Source organism: Nematostella vectensis, chromosome 1, assembly GCF_932526225.1.
Source record: "Nematostella vectensis chromosome 1, jaNemVect1.1, whole genome shotgun sequence".
Taxonomy (NCBI): Eukaryota; Metazoa; Cnidaria; class Anthozoa; order Actiniaria; family Edwardsiidae; genus Nematostella; species Nematostella vectensis.
The window spans coordinates 1,260,655-1,278,989 of NC_064034.1; the positions used below are offsets into that span (position 1 = coordinate 1,260,655).

At 42.8% G+C, this 18,335-nt stretch overlaps 1 protein-coding gene across 1 annotated transcript; it reads right to left on the bottom strand.

The window, feature by feature from the left end:
• Positions 1-790: 790 nt before the first annotated feature.
• Positions 791-18,202, bottom strand: LOC5516286 (28S ribosomal protein S9, mitochondrial). Its single transcript, XM_048728955.1, has 16 exons — positions 17,947-18,202; positions 17,585-17,662; positions 17,303-17,378; positions 17,128-17,231; positions 15,741-15,803; positions 15,599-15,629; positions 12,008-12,087; positions 11,697-11,797; positions 11,372-11,474; positions 11,074-11,199; positions 10,892-10,922; positions 10,678-10,783; positions 10,324-10,409; positions 9,608-9,688; positions 5,677-5,755; positions 791-5,225 (listed from the first exon to the last, which is right to left on the bottom strand). The coding sequence occupies exons 1-16, from the start codon at positions 18,088-18,090 to the stop codon at positions 5,213-5,215; spliced, it is 1,302 nt and encodes a 433-aa protein (XP_048584912.1). The 5' UTR covers positions 18,091-18,202; the 3' UTR covers positions 791-5,212.
• Between the last annotated feature and the right edge of the window lie 133 nt (positions 18,203-18,335).

An 18,335-nucleotide genomic window follows, 5' to 3' on the forward strand; every position in this document is an offset into this window, starting at 1 on the left:
TATTTGAAACATGTCTTGTTTCCCATGAATAAACAGAAAAAAAGAAATGAGGATATCTGTTTTATAATTGTTCTTCAAATGGTCCTTCACCAAAATGATGTACTGTGGGGGTACCGCTCGTGTCCTACTACTGCTATAAAGCTTAATTGCTATAAGCGGGTCCTAATGGCATGCTGTCGGCAGCATCTCCTTCAGGGCGCGTTTTTTTCCTTATCATTCTGGAATGGGAATGGTTGGTAGAAAAGGTTCAGAATGGCATTCGAGTCTATCTGATACATGTAGCAGAATGTGTGGGATGGCCTTCATTCCATTCCGGAATGGAAACACGGGATTAACGAACGCGCACTTTTTCTATTCTAATCATTCTTATTCCGGAGTAGTCACGAGTAAAAAAACGCGCCCTTAGTTTACATCAGAGCTGATGATCAAGGTGACGACGATGGAAGTTGTTGTGGTCCTCGTGAGATTCAGACCTTGGGTAAGAGGTGCAGACCTAGGCGAGTGAGGATTTTGACATTGATGGGTGAAAATAGTCAATATGATGGAAGTAGTGATTTTTCGCGGCGCCATGAAATCGTGAAAGAAATGCCATTTCCATCAATGTCCGAGCAGGAATAATGTAATAAAAAAAAAAAAAAAGAATGTTGCATTTTGAATCAATTTTGCTGATATCGTTGACGTCGCAAAGCTCGAAGCCTCTTGCACCCAGGGTACCTCAATGACGGCAAATTCCTAAAAGAGGAAAATTGTCTTATCCTTTATGGATCTTTCTAACAGTCTAAAACAAGACGACACAATGTTTAGTTTAATCAAACAAGCGTATACAATCTATTCTAAATTTTGCGCTCTATATTGCCTGCCATAACTAATCTAAATACATTAATGTAAGTTTTTTTTATTCAAAGGCATTTAGTATTGTACACGCAAGCTAGACTGTAAACATAACTGGCAAATTCAACTCAGACCTATTGCCGTGACGCAGTGCCCTCAGTTTCTTCTCTCGCCTGGGCACGACCCCAACCAAGCCATCAACTCGTATGGGCACGACCCCAGCCAAGCCATCAACAGAACCAAGCCTTTGGAAGGAATGGGTTCGAGTGGGTCTAGAACACTACTGTAATCTACATCTCACGCATTGCTTTTTTTAGGCAGCAAAAGAATTCCACACAAAATATGGATTTTAAGTGCTTTAATTTATATGACATATTGGCACGGGATAAAGTCATTCGGATATCGTGTCCATCAGTTAAGACAAAGTCATTTTCTCTTCTGTTACGCCCAAGTTTGGAGTCATACCAGCTCTTTCGGTGTAGTTAGCACGTATCAATACAAGTGCAAGTTCTGTGCGCCTATCTCTTCAGGCAATAGTTCAGTGCAGAATACGTAGACTAAGATGCGACTGGATTCGCGTCGTTGATGGGTTCCGTGTATGATACATCTCTTGACGAAAGGGTGCATGTTACAAAGCCAGAGCTCAGTCCTGTTTCTCGTCCGCTTTGTGCACGTACTTGTAATCCTCTTCGCTCTTCATCTTGTCGCCGGAGTCTTTCACCATCTTCTTGAGCAGCGTTAGGTAAATCATGGACAAAACCATGAGAGAGCCCATTGCAATTCCAGTCTCAAGTACGACCATGTTTCGCACGTTATCGCACTTGGAAGGACTCGGTTTGTAGTTTGTCTAGCGAGGGGCAGTGGGTTATGAGGCTGTGCGCGTTATGGTTTCGTATTTATAGGAAGACGCAAAAACAACGTATGTTTACTTCTGTATGAATCTGATTTCGAGACCGCAACTTCTGTAAACTTAATGGCATTCTTTACCACAACCAAAACGTCAGTGTTAACAATAGAACAAAAACAAGTTTGAACGGGCTGAGCACCGCTACGCAGGGGCTGGGTTTAAAAACAACATTCGTAGAGACTTTCTGAGACGCTACAGCTAAGCGATTTGGTAATCGTGCAATCGGAATACATTCCATACACTATAACAATATAAATATATATAAAAATACGTGTGGGATAGTGGATGGGATAAAGTTAGCCGAAGATATACATTTTTCACCGCAGGCCTGTTTCGAAAGGAACAAGAGAAAGAAAAGTTCAATCTTGGAATCGGTATGGATATTTTATCCTAGAATAAAATACGAACAAAAATTGACATGTATATTTTATCCTAGAATAAAATACGAACAAAAATTGACATGTATATTTTATCCTAGAATAAAATACGAACAAAAATTGACATGTATATTTTATCCTAGAATAAAATACGAACAAAAATTGACATGTATATTTTATCCTAGAATAAAATACGAACAAAAATTGACAAAGTTTCAAAAATAAACCGCGAATGCCCTGTAATACCATTTTTTGGAGTACAGGGTTTGGGTTAAAACTTGATGATAGACATTTGATTGTTGATATCCCTATATCTCAGGCTTTCCCCTCCCTAAGACGTTGTTTATAAGCGATTCTCTACGCTCTATCACTGTTGTTTATTTGACACAAATAACCCGTTCGTGACAGTCAATTTCGCTGGCTTCTACAACTGATTAAACATTCATGCTCTACCTGCTATCCTACCTTTGTGTTATCAACATGCAAAAGTGTTGATTTAGAAAAAAATAGGAAAATTCCGAAAAAAAAATAGATATGTATACACCTATTTCAAAATGCGTTGTCAGCGCAAATGACAAATGGCAATTGCCAAATGGCAGTTTACTGTACAAAATTACCAAGGGACTCCTCATATTTCACTGAAAGCAGGAAAATGTGAATAACTCGTGCGATTAGTTTATTCATTACTCTTAGGGGTAATTATACCTACAAGCCGCGATTTTTCTTACAACTACCATTTGCTATTCGCCATTTGCACTGACAACGTTAATTGAAATAGGTGTATTTCCTAGTACTAAATCATCAAAATCGTAAGCATTTGACGGGGCGTTTACGATCACAAAACCGGTACATTTGATTAGGCTTAGATATTTTTATATTGATAGAATAAATACAAAAAGCCCAAATTGTCGTGTTCGTGAACCAGATGAATAAATACAATACACCAGACGAAAATTTGGCATAGTCGATTACCAGTTTTATATTCATAGATGTATACTATAATATATGGCTCCTGGCGGACCGGCGACTCAGAGTTTCATGCTATGAAGCGATCGTCAGGCTGGTGTTACCTGACAGTTCAACTCCCTTTATAGTTCGTTGCATAGAATTTCATGCTGGCATTTTGTAATTAACTCGGTTCGTTTATTTAAGAGCGTAGCGTCACGTGCGGTCAGTATCTTGAGCTTCTCGCTTAGGCGAAGATTGTGACGGGCTGCCGTTGTACGCTTAAGCGCGCTGAATTACCGACCATTTAGAACTTTAATAACAAAAATATAGAAATTAGCGAAAAACACGGATTATAAAAATTTGATTTTAATCTGATCTAGAAAAATATTTTTGATTATTTTTCAATTAAGAACAAATAACATAGAATTACAATAACCCAATCAAAAAGGACATCAAAATGTTTACAATGATATATGAGCAATAACAAACCCCGAATCAGTTCCGTCTTCTTGATGAACCATTCATACTGGGACTTCTGTTGTTTGCGTTTCATGACGATACGATAAGTGTTGGACACGACTAAGGCCTCAAGGTGGACAAGTTCGCAAGTATTACGCCATTAAACGTCAAGTTCAGTTCGTTCAGTCGTCTCGCTCAGAAATAAGTGACTCCAGTCTCGTCTTTTCGTCCCTTTGACTGGTATTTCTTGATAGATGGTGGCGTAGCGTCTTTCTTTTTGGGCAGTGCCTTCCTAATCATCCCTGGGCAGGCTTGCTTAGCGATAACGTACACGTTAAGGACAGCGAAGCATATGCCGCCGACGAGGAGTATAAGTTCTCCAACAGCCATAGTTCTTTTCTATAGAATAGGTTTTATTGCAGGGGAACGCTTCAGAGTCCGCGCAAGTAAAACTGCATCAGTGACTGCGTATATTTCATGTTATTGTTATTCGATACTCGTTTCTACGAGTTTGTACGAAGGAAAGAAACGTAGGGCGACCCCGGGAACATTAACATTAATTAAAAACCACAGGGGACCCGAACAAAACAGGCTCTCCTTTATCTATATAAGAGTATAATGCGTTGCTTCTTTAGCTTTTATTCAAAAAGGCGCGCAAGGGTTTTTGGAGATGTATACATGTTTTGTCATGAATTCCGTCTTCATCTGGTTTCGGCCCTTTACGAGGACACCGCGAAGGGCTTTATCTTCGCAGCACGAGCATGTCGCGACAATCTTGTAATTCATGCAATTATCAGATTTTTTATACGTAAATCCTTATTTCGAATTCCTCTTTGTTTATGAAATGGATTACAAAATTTCATTTCCATCATTTATCAAATGATCACTGTTATTATAATAATCTGCACTGTTAAATCATTGTTATTCTATTTTTGTGGGCGCCCTGTGCCACAGGGGAGGTTGAGAGTGCCACATGTCGCCATGACTAACGTGATGACATGACGGAAAAACCTGAAAAACGCGCAATTCCAGATAGGGAGAGGACACAATTACTTCTAATAGCTATAGGTTCCTTGTTCTACGGACTGATTATCAAAACACAAATAACGTGAGGCCGAAGTGCACATAACTAGATTTTGGCTTTTTAAGATAATTTTTCCTTGATCATCATTGCCCTGTGCATCAGTTCAGGGACGAAAAGCTCAAATTTCAATGACATTTTACAAAAAGTCGCATCAATCTAAAAAAAGTCGCACTTGATATTTTGTTTGCTATAAGTTACTAAGTACTCAGAGAAATTCTCCGCCTTATTCGATGTGAAATGGGCTTATTTGAAGCGTCATGTCATGTTTTTCCGTCATGTCTAACGTGATATAATTGATGTATGGACGTTGTCTTCCACTACCAACAGCTACTATAGCTATTGTACACTTCTAGATGTAGTTAAAACCATGAACGGCAATGATTACAGATGTTTTTAATTACAGATGAATTATCGGTATATAACATAATTTTAAAAGTCTTGAGTCCTGGGGTGTTATGGGTTTCGCCAAGGATTTCCTCCAGTAGCTTATCTCCCAACGGTAGGCAGACACCCGTGTTGTTAATTTGCCCTGTTACTATCCCCAGGTCGATAATGTCTCGTTACCTCAAACTCGTTACACCAAAAGACGTGATTCTACATATCTCGTCAGCGCTTCACCCTAGGAATAAGATCAGTTGTCATCAGTTATAATAGCCGATCATAATGTTATACGATATGTTAGATAGCACCATGGACTTAGAGCCTCTGACATCTCTCAGTTATTGACGTCACCTGGAACCTGGGGTAGTTGATGGGATACCACATGGAAAAGGGGACTGTCCAGTATGGTTAACCAAATCGCAAAACGCGTATTATTTTCACTGTTTAATTTTCCCTTGCACACATTTTTTTTTTTACTGTACAATCATTCAAGCTATTCCGTTTGAGTGAACACTGTTATACCATGGTGGCGAGAGGCCGTTTTTAAAAGGTCTCGAAATAAACTATTACGTTAATCCGCTGATACGCTTTTTCGGGCCTCCCTTGGTCACATTCAGGGCCCCACCTAACCTAACCTACCCTCTCCCTCTCCCGTCCCTCCACCCCTGGATCATGGATCAGTGGCTTACCAGGCAAACTTCTTTCTCGCTTTCTTCTGACCGGGCTTTTTCCGTTCAACGACTCTGGTATCTCTAATGAGAAGACCGGCTATAAAAATGAATAGAGATTCTATCAGGAACTTAATAGTCACCAAGCACTTGCAGAGAGCAGTAGAGTCTAGAGTAAGTCCCACAGAGATCCCACCAGCAACCTATTAGTGACCAAGCACTTGCAAAGAGCAGTAGAGTAAGTCCCACAGAGATCCCACCAGCAACCTATTAGTGACCAAGCACTTGCAAAGAGCAGTAGAGTCTAGTGTAAGTCCCACAGAGATCCCACCAGCAACCTATTAGTGACCAAGCAATTGCAGAGAGCAGTAGAGTATAGAGTAAGTCCCACAGAGATCCCACCAGCAACCTATTAGTGACCAAGCACTTGCAAAGAGCAGTAGAGTAAGTCCCACAGAGATCCCACCAGCAACCTATTAGTGACCAAGCACTTGCAAAGAGCAGTAGAGTCTAGAGTAAGTCCCACAGAGATTCCACCAGCAACCTATTAGTGACCAAGCACTTGCAAAGAGCAGTAGAGTCTAGAGTAAGTCCCACAGAGATCCCACCAGCAACCTATTAGTCACCAAGCACTTGCAAAGAGCAGTAGAGTCTAGAGTAAGTCCCACAGAGATCCCACCAGCAACCTATTAGTGACCAAGCACTTGCAGAGAGCAGTAGAGTCTAGAGTAAGTCCCACAGAGATCCCACCAGCAACCTATTAGTGACCAAGCACTTGCAAAGAGCAGTAGAGTCTAGAGTAAGTCCCACAGAGATCCCACCAGCAACCTATTAGTCACCAAGCACTTGCAAAGAGCAGTAGAGTCTAGAGTAAGTCCCACAGAGATCCCACCAGCAACCTATTAGTGACCAAGCACTTGCAGAGAGCAGTAGAGTCTAGAGTAAGTCCCACATAGATCCCACCAGCAACCTATTAGTGACCAAGCACTTGCAAAGAGCAGTAGAGTAAGTCCCACAGAGATCCCACCAGCAACCTATTAGTGACCAAGCACTTGCAAAGAGCAGTAGAGTCTAGAGTAAGTCCCACAGAGATCCCACCAGCAACCTATTAGTCACCAAGCACTTGCAAAGAGCAGTAGAGTCTAGAGTAAGTCCCACAGAGATCCCACCAGCAACCTATTAGTGACCAAGCACTTGCAGAGAGCAGTAGAGTCTAGAGTAAGTCCCACAGAGATCCCACCAGCAACCTATTAGTGACCAAGCACTTGCAAAGAGCAGTAGAGTAAGTCCCACAGAGATCCCACCAGCAACCTATTAGTGACCAAGCACTTGCAAAGAGCAGTAGAGTCTAGTGTAAGTCCCACAGAGATCCCACCAGCAACCTATTAGTGACCAAGCACTTGCAGAGAGCAGTAGAGTATAGAGTAAGTCCCACAGAGATCCCACCAGCAACCTATTAGTGACCAAGCACTTGCAAAGAGCAGTAGAGTCTACAGTAAGTCACACAGAGATCCCACCAGCAACCTATTAGTGACCAAGCACTTGCAGAGAGCAGTAGAGTCTAGAGTAAGTCCCACAGAGATCCCACCAGCAACCTATTAGTGACCAAGCACTTGCAAAGAGCAGTAGAGTCTAGTGTAAGTCCCACAGAGATCCCACCAGCAACCTATTAGTGACCAAGCACTTGCAGAGAGCAGTAGAGTCTAGAGTAAGTCCCACAGAGATTCCACCAGCAACCTATTAGTGACCAAGCACTTGCAAAGAGCAGTAGAGTCTAGAGTAAGTCCCACAGAGATTCCACCAGCAACCTATTAGTGACCAAGCACTTGCAAAGAGCAGTAGAGTAAGTCCCACAGAGATCCCACCAGCAACCTATTAGTGACCAAGCACTTGCAAAGAGCAGTAGAGTAAGTCCCACAGAGATCCCACCAGCAACCTATTAGTGACCAAGCACTTGCAAAGAGCAGTAGAGTAAGTCCCACAGAGATCCCACCAGCAACCTATTAGTGACCAAGCACTTGCAGAGAGCAGTAGAGTCTACAGTAAGACCCACAGAGATCCCACCAGCAACCTATTAGTGACCAAGCACTTGCAAAGAGCAGTAGAGTAAGTCCCACAGAGATCCCACCAGCAACCTATTAGTCACCAAGCACTTGCAAAGAGCAGTAGAGTAAGTCCCACAGAGATCCCACCAGCAACCTATTAGTGACCAAGCACTTGCAGAGAGCAGTAGAGTCTAGAGTAAGTCACACAGAGATCCCACCAGCAACCTATTAGTCACCAAGCACTTGCAAAGAGCAGTAGAGTCTAGTGTAAGTCCCACAGAGATTCCACCAGCAACCTATTAGTGACCAAGCACTTGCAAAGAGCAGTAGAGTAAGTCCCACAGAGATCCCACCAGCAACCTATTAGTGACCAAGCACTTGCAGAGAGCAGTAGAGTCTAGAGAAAGTCACACAGAGATCCCACCAGCAACCTATTAGTCACCAAGCACTTGCAAAGAGCAGTAGAGTCTAGTGTAAGTCCCACAGAGATTCCACCAGCAACCTATTAGTGACCAAGCACTTGCAAAGAGCAGTAGAGTAAGTCCCACAGAGATCCCACCAGCAACCTATTAGTGACCAAGCACTTGCAAAGAGCAGTAGAGTCTAGTGTAAGTCCCACAGAGATCCCACCAGCAACCTATTAGTGACCAAGCACTTGCAAAGAGCAGTAGAGTAAGTCCCACAGAGATCCCACCAGCAACCTATTAGTGACCAAGCACTTGCAAAGAGCAGTAGAGTAAGTCCCACAGAGATCCCACCAGCAACCTATTAGTCACCAAGCACTTGCAAAGAGCAGTAGAGTAAGTCCCACAGAGATCCCACCAGCAACCTATTAGTGACCAAGCACTTGCAGAGAGCAGTAGAGTCTAGAGTAAGTCCCACAGAGATCCCACCAGCAACCTATTAGTGACTTGCAGAGAGCAGTAGAGTCTACAGTAAGTCCCACAGAGATCCCACCAGCAACCTATTAGTGACCAAGCACTTGCAAAGAGCAGTAGAGTCTAGAGTAAGTCCCACAGAGATCCCACCAGCAACCTATTAGTGACCAAGCACTTGCAGAGAGCAGTAGAGTCTAGAGTAAGTCCCACAGAGATCCCACCAGCAACCTATTAGTGACCAAGCACTTGCAAAGAGCAGTAGAGTAAGTCCCACAGAGATCCCACCAGCAACCTATTAGTCACCAAGCACTTGCAAAGAGCAGTAGAGTAAGTCCCACAGAGATCCCACCAGCAACCTATTAGTCACCAAGCACTTGCAGAGAGCAGTAGAGTCTAGAGTAAGTCCCACAGAGATCCCACCAGCAACCTATTAGTGACCAAGCACTTGCAGAGAGCAGTAGAGTCTAGAGTAAGTCCCACAGAGATCCCACCAGCAACCTATTAGTGACCAAGCACTTGCAAAGAGCAGTAGAGTCTAGAGTAAGTCCCACAGAGATCCCACCAGCAACCTATTAGTCACCAAGCACTTGCAAAGAGCAGTAGAGTAAGTCCCACAGAGATCCCACCAGCAACCTATTAGTCACCAAGCACTTGCAGAGAGCAGTAGAGTCTAGAGTAAGTCCCACAGAGATCCCACCAGCAACCTATTAGTCACCAAGCACTTGCAGAGAGCAGTAGAGTCTAGAGTAAGTCCCACAGAGATCCCACCAGCAACCTATTAGTGACCAAGCACTTGCAGAGAGCAGTAGAGTCTAGAGTAAGTCCCACAGAGATCCCACCAGCAACCTATTAGTCACCAAGCACTTGCAGAGAGCAGTAGAGTCTAGAGTAAGTCCCACAGAGATCCCACCAGCAACCTATTAGTGACCAAGCACTTGCAAAGAGCAGTAGAGTAAGTCCCACAGAGATCCCACCAGCAACCTATTAGTCACCAAGCACTTGCAGAGAGCAGTAGAGTCCAAGCCCTACCTTCTTGTAATGGTTCCAGATGGTCTTCTGAAAAGTTGAGAAGTGCACGGCTAATGGCAAGTCTGATGGCACCGGCCTGGCCTGAGGGAAGAGGAAGGGGGACTATTTAAATGCCTTTATTTATGTGTCACGCCATGTGGCTATGTGTCACACCATGGATGTGTCATGCCATGTAAGTATGTGTCATGTCATGTGAGTATGTGTCACGCCATGTAGGCATGTGTCATGCCATGTAAGCATTTGTCACGCAATGTGAGTATGTGTCACGCCATGTAAGCATGTGTCATGCCATGTAAGTATGTGTCACGCCATGCGAGTATGTGTCATGTCATGTAAGTATATGTCACGCCATGTGAGTATGTGTCACGCCATGTGAGTATGTGTCACACCATGGGTGTGTCACGCCATGTGAGTATGTGTCACGCCATGTGAGTATGTGTCACGCCATGTGACTATGTCACACCATGTATGTGTCACGCCACGTGAGTATGTGTCATGCCATGTGAGTATGTGTTACACCATGGATGTGTCACGCCATGTGAGTATTTGCATGACATGTGTCATGCCATGTGTGTGTCACATCATGCATGTATGTGTCACACCATGCATGTATGTGTCACGCCATGTGAGTATGTGTCACGCCATGTGAGTATGTGTCACGCCATGTGAGTATGTGGGTATGGGTATATGTATGGGTATATGTCACGCAATCCTACCTGTAAGCCCTCCACCAAGCACATGACAAGAGGCATCAAACTGACCAACACAATCCACAACTTGGAATGGGAATAAAATCTGCTGCCTGAAAACAAGGATAAAAGCAGAAAACACTCAGCATAAGCAGGTGGAGAAAAACATTGACTGCAGGGGCTCGAATGTTGGCAAAAAATGAGTCACATGACCAATAAGGACGGATATAATGAAAACCAATGTCATTTCCACCCTTTTGTGATAGATAGTATAAGCATTCTAATAAGCCCCGTTTTTCACCAGGCTGATGGATGGTATAAGAATTTTACTGGATCTCTATAAAAAGAGTACCCTATTTTTCACCAGGCTTAGGAACTCACTTATCTTGCAGACGACTGAAATACTCGACAAAGGGGCGATCATTCACAGTGATCTTTCCAGAGCCTTTCATCACCCAAGCCTTGGCAACAGATCTCTTTCGGTAACCTGCGATTAAACAATGCAAGATATTATGGAGGCTATGGTATGTTGTCATTAAAAAAAACAATAGAAATGCAAATAGAAGCACATGCTTCCTCATAAAGTGTAATTTACCTGTTCCATGGGCTCTTTCATTCTCATCAAGCTGCAAATCGAAACCATATCATTGAGACTTTTTCCATAAAAAAAGTGCTGTAACCTCAAAATAACCAGCTAAATAAGATAACAATATCAGGAACTGCTTGTACTGAAACATGAACTTCTTCAATGCAAGTAAACATGATACAACATACTACCTCTCTAGAAACTTCAGTCAACCCTGGTGCAGCTATGGGGAGAGTGAACTTCATAAGAAAGTCTTGAACCAGGTGAGAATCAGGTTGACTTGAGAGTTTTTTCAGTCGGTGAATCACTGTATTGTACTAGGGAGAAAAAGAATTGAAATGGAAATTTAATCCTGGTTGCATTGAATATTGAGGGATAAATACAAATTCAATATACTCCCTAACACCAAAAAACAAGCAGTTTAAGAGAACTGCATCAATATTTTGAGGGATAAATACATAATCATGACATGGCATGGTATGCCATTACCTCTCGATCATTGAGCAGTTCTTCTAATCTACCCTCCAACTCCTGCTTATTCAACCAGCGCATGGTCCCCTGACTTCTGGTGTCTTCATGTTCAGTGTGGGTCCTATAAAAACAGGCATTATGTAAACAATGCATTATGGGCATTTCCCTGCATTATTGTGGTGGATGATTTATTAACTTACTGTACTATAATCTTCAAAATTCTGTGATTGCTTAATATGATTTTTAACTGCTTAGCCACCTTCTTGAATGTAAATATTTTTCCTTTGATTTTTGACAGTTCACAGTTCACAGTTATTGGTGTGTCTGACTCTGTATAACTCACACATCACTTGAAGACGCCATCCCACTCTGGTCCCCTTCTTGAGCTTCATATGCTTGGCTCAGTCTGTGATGGTAAAGTTTCTCAAATTGCTTGTAGATTTCCTAGACATTAAAAATACATAATCAGAATTAAAAGCTTACTTGAACAGTCCGTTATGCAGTCTAATGTACTGCACTTACATTTAAAAGCATGTAGGACAAACAGTGCATAATTGTCTATTAGTAACCTACTTATAAGCTTGCTTAGAGCCTATTTGTCAGTATACATACTGCAATGAGCACTTTATTAACATCTGGCCCTGGAAAACTTACATATATAGTGTTATGGTATCTTGGTCTTCCTGTATAAAAGCCAGCTGCAAGTGGTCTGCCAGTTGCATCAAAAATTTGTGCTAGAATCCAGAAAACAGGACAATTGATAAACTGCAGCAAATACCAATTAACTTATTTATTTATTTTATTTATTTATTACATTCACGGTGATGACGGCCGTAGGAGGCAAAGAACAGGACTCGAGGTCCCTTGCAGGCTCAGCCTCCGTTGGTCAGCAGTATAGTCAACATTACATACATAAAAACAACACTAGCAAACTTAACAGCAACAAACTGAATCAATGTTGCACTGCCTACAAGTAGGACATAAGATGCGCCATGTCCGGATGTCGTCAGGGTGGGAGACTTCGGATAGGCGCGTTGCCAGCAGTGACTTCAGGCGGGACTTGAAGAGGGAGGTCCGCTCAGACGATCTAATTTGCAGGGGGAGGGCATTCCAGGCAGGGCAAACACGTACAAAATACGATTCGCGGAAGGTAGAGGTTCGCGAAGCGATCAAGCGAATATCTAATTCTGTTGAGCCTCTGCGAGTGCTAGAGTTTGAAACTTGGATGATACTGGAGATGTCCATGTGTATCTCGCCTTTGATACATCGATAGAGGAAAAGCAAATCAAGGTATTCAAGGAAATAGCACAGAGGGAGGAGATTAATGTTAAGAAGGCGCTGCTTATAGTCCAGTTCGAGTCCTTGGAACATGTAGCGCGTAGCTCTCCTCTGCATTCTCTCTAGCGATCTCATCAGATGGAGGAGACCCCAACTGGCAGGGCGCCCACACCTGGCTAGCATAGGTGAGGTGCGATCTTACAAGGGAGACATACAGCGTCTTTTGTAAATCGAGGGGGAGACCGTTTGAGCAGTGCTGCCGGAGGAAGCCGATCATCTTGTTTGCTTTTGAGATGACATTATGGGTGTGTTCACCCCAGGAGAGGTCCTGTGACACTTGGACGCCAAGGTCGCGGACAGATGTTACCCTTTCCAGTGTGGCACCGCCGAGAACATACTCTCCTTCGAAACTCTGTCTCTTTCGCGTAACTTGCAGATTTTCGCATTTGCTTGGCTGGAAAAAATGCTCGTTGTAGGTTGCCCATTTCGCAAGTGAGTCCAGATCTTCTTGAAGTTTCTGCACATAGTTTGGTGTTGTAATAGTTCAAAAGCATTTGGTATCGTCGGCAAACATAGCAATGCTTGAAGACACAGCATCCGGTAGTCATGTACAAAACAAAGAGAATTGGACAAAGGACCGATCCTTGGGGAACCCCCGAACCCACCTCCTCCCAATTGCTGGTCACGCCGTTTAAGACCACACGTTGACGGCGACAGGATAAATAACTCTTAAACCATCTATAGAGGCTACCTGTGATACCAAGAGCACAAAGCTTCTGAAGTAGAAGGCGCGGGTCAGGTCGAGGTAGATAACGTCTGTCTCTACACCACGATCCAGGGTCTTGCCGATGTCGTGGAGAACCGCCAGCAGTTGTGTAGTGCACGAAAGGCCCTCGCGGAAACCGTGCTGCAGATGGTATATGCGGTCAACTGTGAATGACACTAGCTGCCTGGCAACACATTTCTCCAGTACCTTAGACAGGATCGGCAAAAGCGATATACCACTGTAGTTGGAAAACAAGGCACGCGGACCTTTCTTGTAGATGGGAGTCAGGTTAGCATCCTTCCACTCAGAGAAAATCTCGCCCGATGCGAGAGAGAGGTTGAAGAGACTGCAGACTGGTTTAACGATGGCATCAGCGCACTCAACAAGAAGTCTTGCGGGGATAAGGTCAGGACCCATTGCCTTGTTAACATTGAGCGCTTGAAGCTCTTGTAGCACTTCCTGTGTAGACAGCGCGATACTTGAAAGCACATGGCTTATGCATAGGGTGCCTGCTGGAAAAAGCACAGGGAGTGGTCCCTGAAGATCGACTTGAAATGGTTCGAAAACGCTTCGGCCTTGAGCAAATCGCTCAAGGTGACCTCGGTGACCTCATTGTTGCCCCCTAACATCGTTTCAGGAAGGAGCTGCAAGAGGATTTGGTTTTGAAAAAGGACCAGAAGGGTTTGGCATTAGAGTGGACTTCAGAGGCAATTCTTGTGAAGTAGGCTTTCCTATTCGCCCGAATCCAGTTCTTTATCCGCTGACGCATTCTCCTGAATTTCTCGAAAACTGCAGGGTCTTTGGATTTGCGCACTTTTTTATAGCGTACGCGAGATCGCAATCAATCCAGGGAGCGCGCTGATTGTTTTTGACGTTACGCCTAGGAACAAAGGTGTCTACTGCATCCAGAAACGCACTCTTCCAAGACCTGAGGGAATTGTTCACATCATGAGAGTCCCATTCTATAGCAGAACAGTTTGTTTGTAGATGGCCCCTAAGGGAGGCAAAGTCAGCGTTCTTAAAATCATAAACATATCTGGATGGTGAATGTATTATCTTAGCGGAACAGCGAAAATCAAAATAGATGCATTTGTGATCGGACGGTAAACAATTGTTTCCCTCCACAAAAACCGAGTCCACTAGACTTATATCGCTAACTAGAACTAGATCTAGAATATTTTCTTTCCGCGTGGGAGCTTCGACTAGCTGGTAGAGAAATGCATATCAGATAGAATATTGGCGAACTCGCATTCAATTCCAACGTCGCTGTTGACAAAACCAGATCCTTCAACCCACTGAATCTTGGGGAAATTGAAATCGCCAACAATAAGCACCTCAGCGTATTTTCTCGATCCCGTCAAACCTGTTAATGACCTGAATGGGACGAGGAACTCGTTGTCGTCTGGAGCGCGGTAGCACACTGCTACCAGAAGTAACTTATTGGATGACAGTTTCACCTCAACCGCTGTAACAGCTCCGGAAAGGGATAGCGGGTTAACGGCTATGCGGGAAGGGATAGCGGGTTAACGGCTATGCGGGAAGGGATAGCGGGTTAACGGCTATGCGGGAAGGGATAGCGGGTTAACGGCTATCCGGGAAGGGATAGCGGGTTAACAGCTATCCGGGAAGGGATAGCGGGTTAACGGCTATGCTGGATTTAGTGGCAAGCAGCACTCCCCCGCCTTCACGCGTTTCCCTGTCCTTGCGAAATATATCATAGCCATGGGGTAGAATCTCCGTGTCCAGAATGCTTGAGTTTAACCAAGTTTCACTAATCGCCACGAGGTCGTAGTCGGCGGAGTAAACTATGTGTTGTAGGCGATTCAATTTGCACCCCAATGCCTCGTTACCTTCTGTGTCCCAAGTAATGGCTTTCAGACTCCTGGTATTTTGGTAGAACACCGAGAGAGAATGCCCAGGAAAGCCAGGGTTCGACTCAACGTCGTCGCTCCTTGTGATCCGCAGCTCGCACAGGTTGAATGAAGGCGAAGTTGAGCAGTTGTAGTAAGAGACTCTCCCTTGGAAGTAACGCGCACGGCAAACATTAAAAGTCCTGGCAGAGCCCCAGTGCGGTACTTGGCACTGCTTGTCCACATTTAGGCCAATTGGCGGTGATAAATGTACAGTTACAAGCAAAAAGATAAAAAAATACGTCGGAGCTGACCGGTCCGGTAATAACAAAAGATAACAGTTTAGCTTACCTCTTCTTTTAGTGAATAGTTTGTTTGGGTGCTAAAAAGATAATGCAAAATCTGTTTAGTATGATAGATAAAAAAATATATTGTACTGTAAATGATAGTAAAGAAAACAAATGAAACACAAGCAAATAAATATAACTCTCACCAGTAAAAGTGGTCTTGCATCCTTTGCATATAGAGCCGTAGGCATCAAGTACTCAATTGCTCTCTACAGAGGGAAATCACAAATTTTTAACGTTTTCTAACAGTAATTTTGAAGTAAGATTTTAAGTGCAATAATTGCAATAGAGAATGGCTGAATGCCATATGTAGGCTTTTGTTTTAAGAAATCGAGAAAAAACAAAAAAAGTTTGATCAGTTACTTCCCTTTTTTATGTAAATTACTAATGGGAAGCATTTCTGTCAGCCTCCATTACTTACTTGGATATCTTTCTCATTAAAGTTTTCAGGGTCTTCTCCCATGACTTACTTGGATATCTTTCTCATTAAAGTTTTCAGGGTCTTCTCCCATGACTTACTTGGATATCTTTCTCATTAAAGTTTTCAGAGTCTTCTCCCATGACTTACTTGGATATCTTTCTCATTAAAGTTTTCAGAGTCTTCTCCCATGACTTACTTGGATATCTTTCTCATTAAAGTTTTCAGGGTCTTCTTACTTACTTGGATATCTTTCTCATTAAAGTTTTCAGGGTCTTCTTACTTACTTGGATATCTTTCTCATTAAAGTTTTCAGAGTCTTCTCCCATGACTTACTTGGATATCTTTCTCATTAAAGTTTTCAGAGTCTTCTCCCATGACTTACTTGGATATCTTTCTCATTAAAGTTTTCAGGGTCTTCTCCCATGACTTACTTGGATATCTTTCTCATTAAAGTTTTCAGGGTCTTCTCCCATGACTTACTTGGATATCTTTCTTATTAAAGTTTTCAGGGTCTTCTTACTTACTTGGATATCTTTCTCATTAAAGTTTTCAGAGTCTTCTCCCATGACTTACTTGGATATCTTTCTCATTAAAGTTTTCAGAGTCTTCTCCCATGACTTACTTGGATATCTTTCTCATTAAAGTTTTCAGGGTCTTCTCCCATGACTTACTTGGATATCTTTCTCATTAAAGTTTTCAGGGTCTTCTCCCATGACTTACTTGGATATCTTTCTCATTAAAGTTTTCAGGGTCTTCTCCCATGACTTACTTGGATATCTTTCTCATTAAAGTTTTCAGGGTCTTCTCCCATTACTTACTTGGATATCTTTCCCATTAAAGTTTTCAGGGTCTTCTCCCATTACTTACTTGGATATCTTTCCCATTAAAGTTTTCAGGGTCTTCTCCCATGACTTACTTGGATATCTTTCTCATTAAAGTTTTCAGGGTCTTATCCCATTACTTACTTGGATATCTTTCCCATTAAAGTTTTCAGGGTCTTCTCCCATGACTTACTTGGATATCTTTCTCATTAAAGTTTTCAGGGTCTTCTCCCATGACTTACTTGGATATCTTTCTCATTAAAGTTTTCAGGGTCTTCTCCCATGACTTACTTGGATATCTTTCTCATTAAAGTTTTCAGGGTCTTCTCCCATAATTGAAGCAAGCCACCTGCGACACAGCTCATAGCGACGAACCATTTCTTTCATAAAAGGATCTGAACAGCAAATTCCTCATTTAATTATTGTGTATTTAGATATTAACTCTAAATTGTTAATGTCGGCATACCGTCATCTTCCTCTGTCTCACTTACTGACACGCCACCTCCGGCACCTGTTGAGCGGCTGTCAGGATTTTCTGGAGTCTAAAAAGAGATACGATCTCAATGCCCCTCTCTTTCACCTTGTATATCTTACTGATTTTCTCTTCCATAGCTTTTCTAGGGAGGGTGAGGGTACTAGGCTTATAATAGTACTGTATGTGCACAGGAGGAAGTAACATGCAACTGAATTACCAGAGGGAGAGCTTATAGTATGTGCCACTAGGTACACAGAGGCAATAGAATTATACCGTGATCACAGCAGCTAGTGCTGCACATGTCGTAAAACTTGCAGGTGTGTTCACCCTCTTGGCGGTGAGAGAAGCAATCTGCAAACACACAATTTTGTTTGACAATACTATGATACCGCTGCTTATATTCAATGTGAACAAGGAATGTAATGATACATTTAAATACTACTTGGACAATTTACGCAAGCCAGCTATGTACACTTTAATCTTTAATCTTTAAATAACTAAATTGCCACTAGCGAGCTAATCCGGCAATTGGCGGTCAGCGGTAACCGATTCTGAAGTAGAAACGTTACCTAACATCGAAAGGTTGAGCTGGCGCAAAATGAACTTTTCTAGTTTTATTATTACACGATTCTTACCGATTCATGTTTCAGTCCTGTTACCGTACAAGGTCTTGCCAACCTGATGGAGTCCAATGCGAGTCTAGTAGCCCTTCCTCTACTCGATCGCAGCGAAAGACGGGCACATGCCGATAAACCGACACACACTCGAGTGGCCGCCATACTGGAATATGCGGTACTTCTTCACAGCGGCATTCCACAGTGTACCCGAATGCATCGAAAAAATGAACAAGATAAAAATGTATGACTTTCTTTACATCTTCTAAAAGTAACATTACTTTCCTCATCTGTAGTTATTCATGATTCAAGTTTACTGGTAAACGACATCTCAACTAATGTAGCGTTTAACGTTGTTTTTGTTTTTATATTCATCGTGTTTTTATTTTGCACAGCTCATAAAGTGATCA

Coding starts and splice junctions, on each gene's coding strand:
- LOC5516286 (XM_048728955.1), bottom strand. CDS start 18,090: ATGGCGGCCACTCGAGTGTGTGTCGGTTTATCGGCATGTGCCCGTCTT. Junction 15,804..17,127: donor TTAATGAGAAAGATATCCAA/GTAAGTCATGGG, acceptor TTCCCTCTGTAG/AGAGCAATTGAGTACTTGAT. Junction 11,475..11,696: donor ATGGCGTCTTCAAGTGATGT/GTGAGTTATACA, acceptor CTGTTTTTATAG/GACCCACACTGAACATGAAG.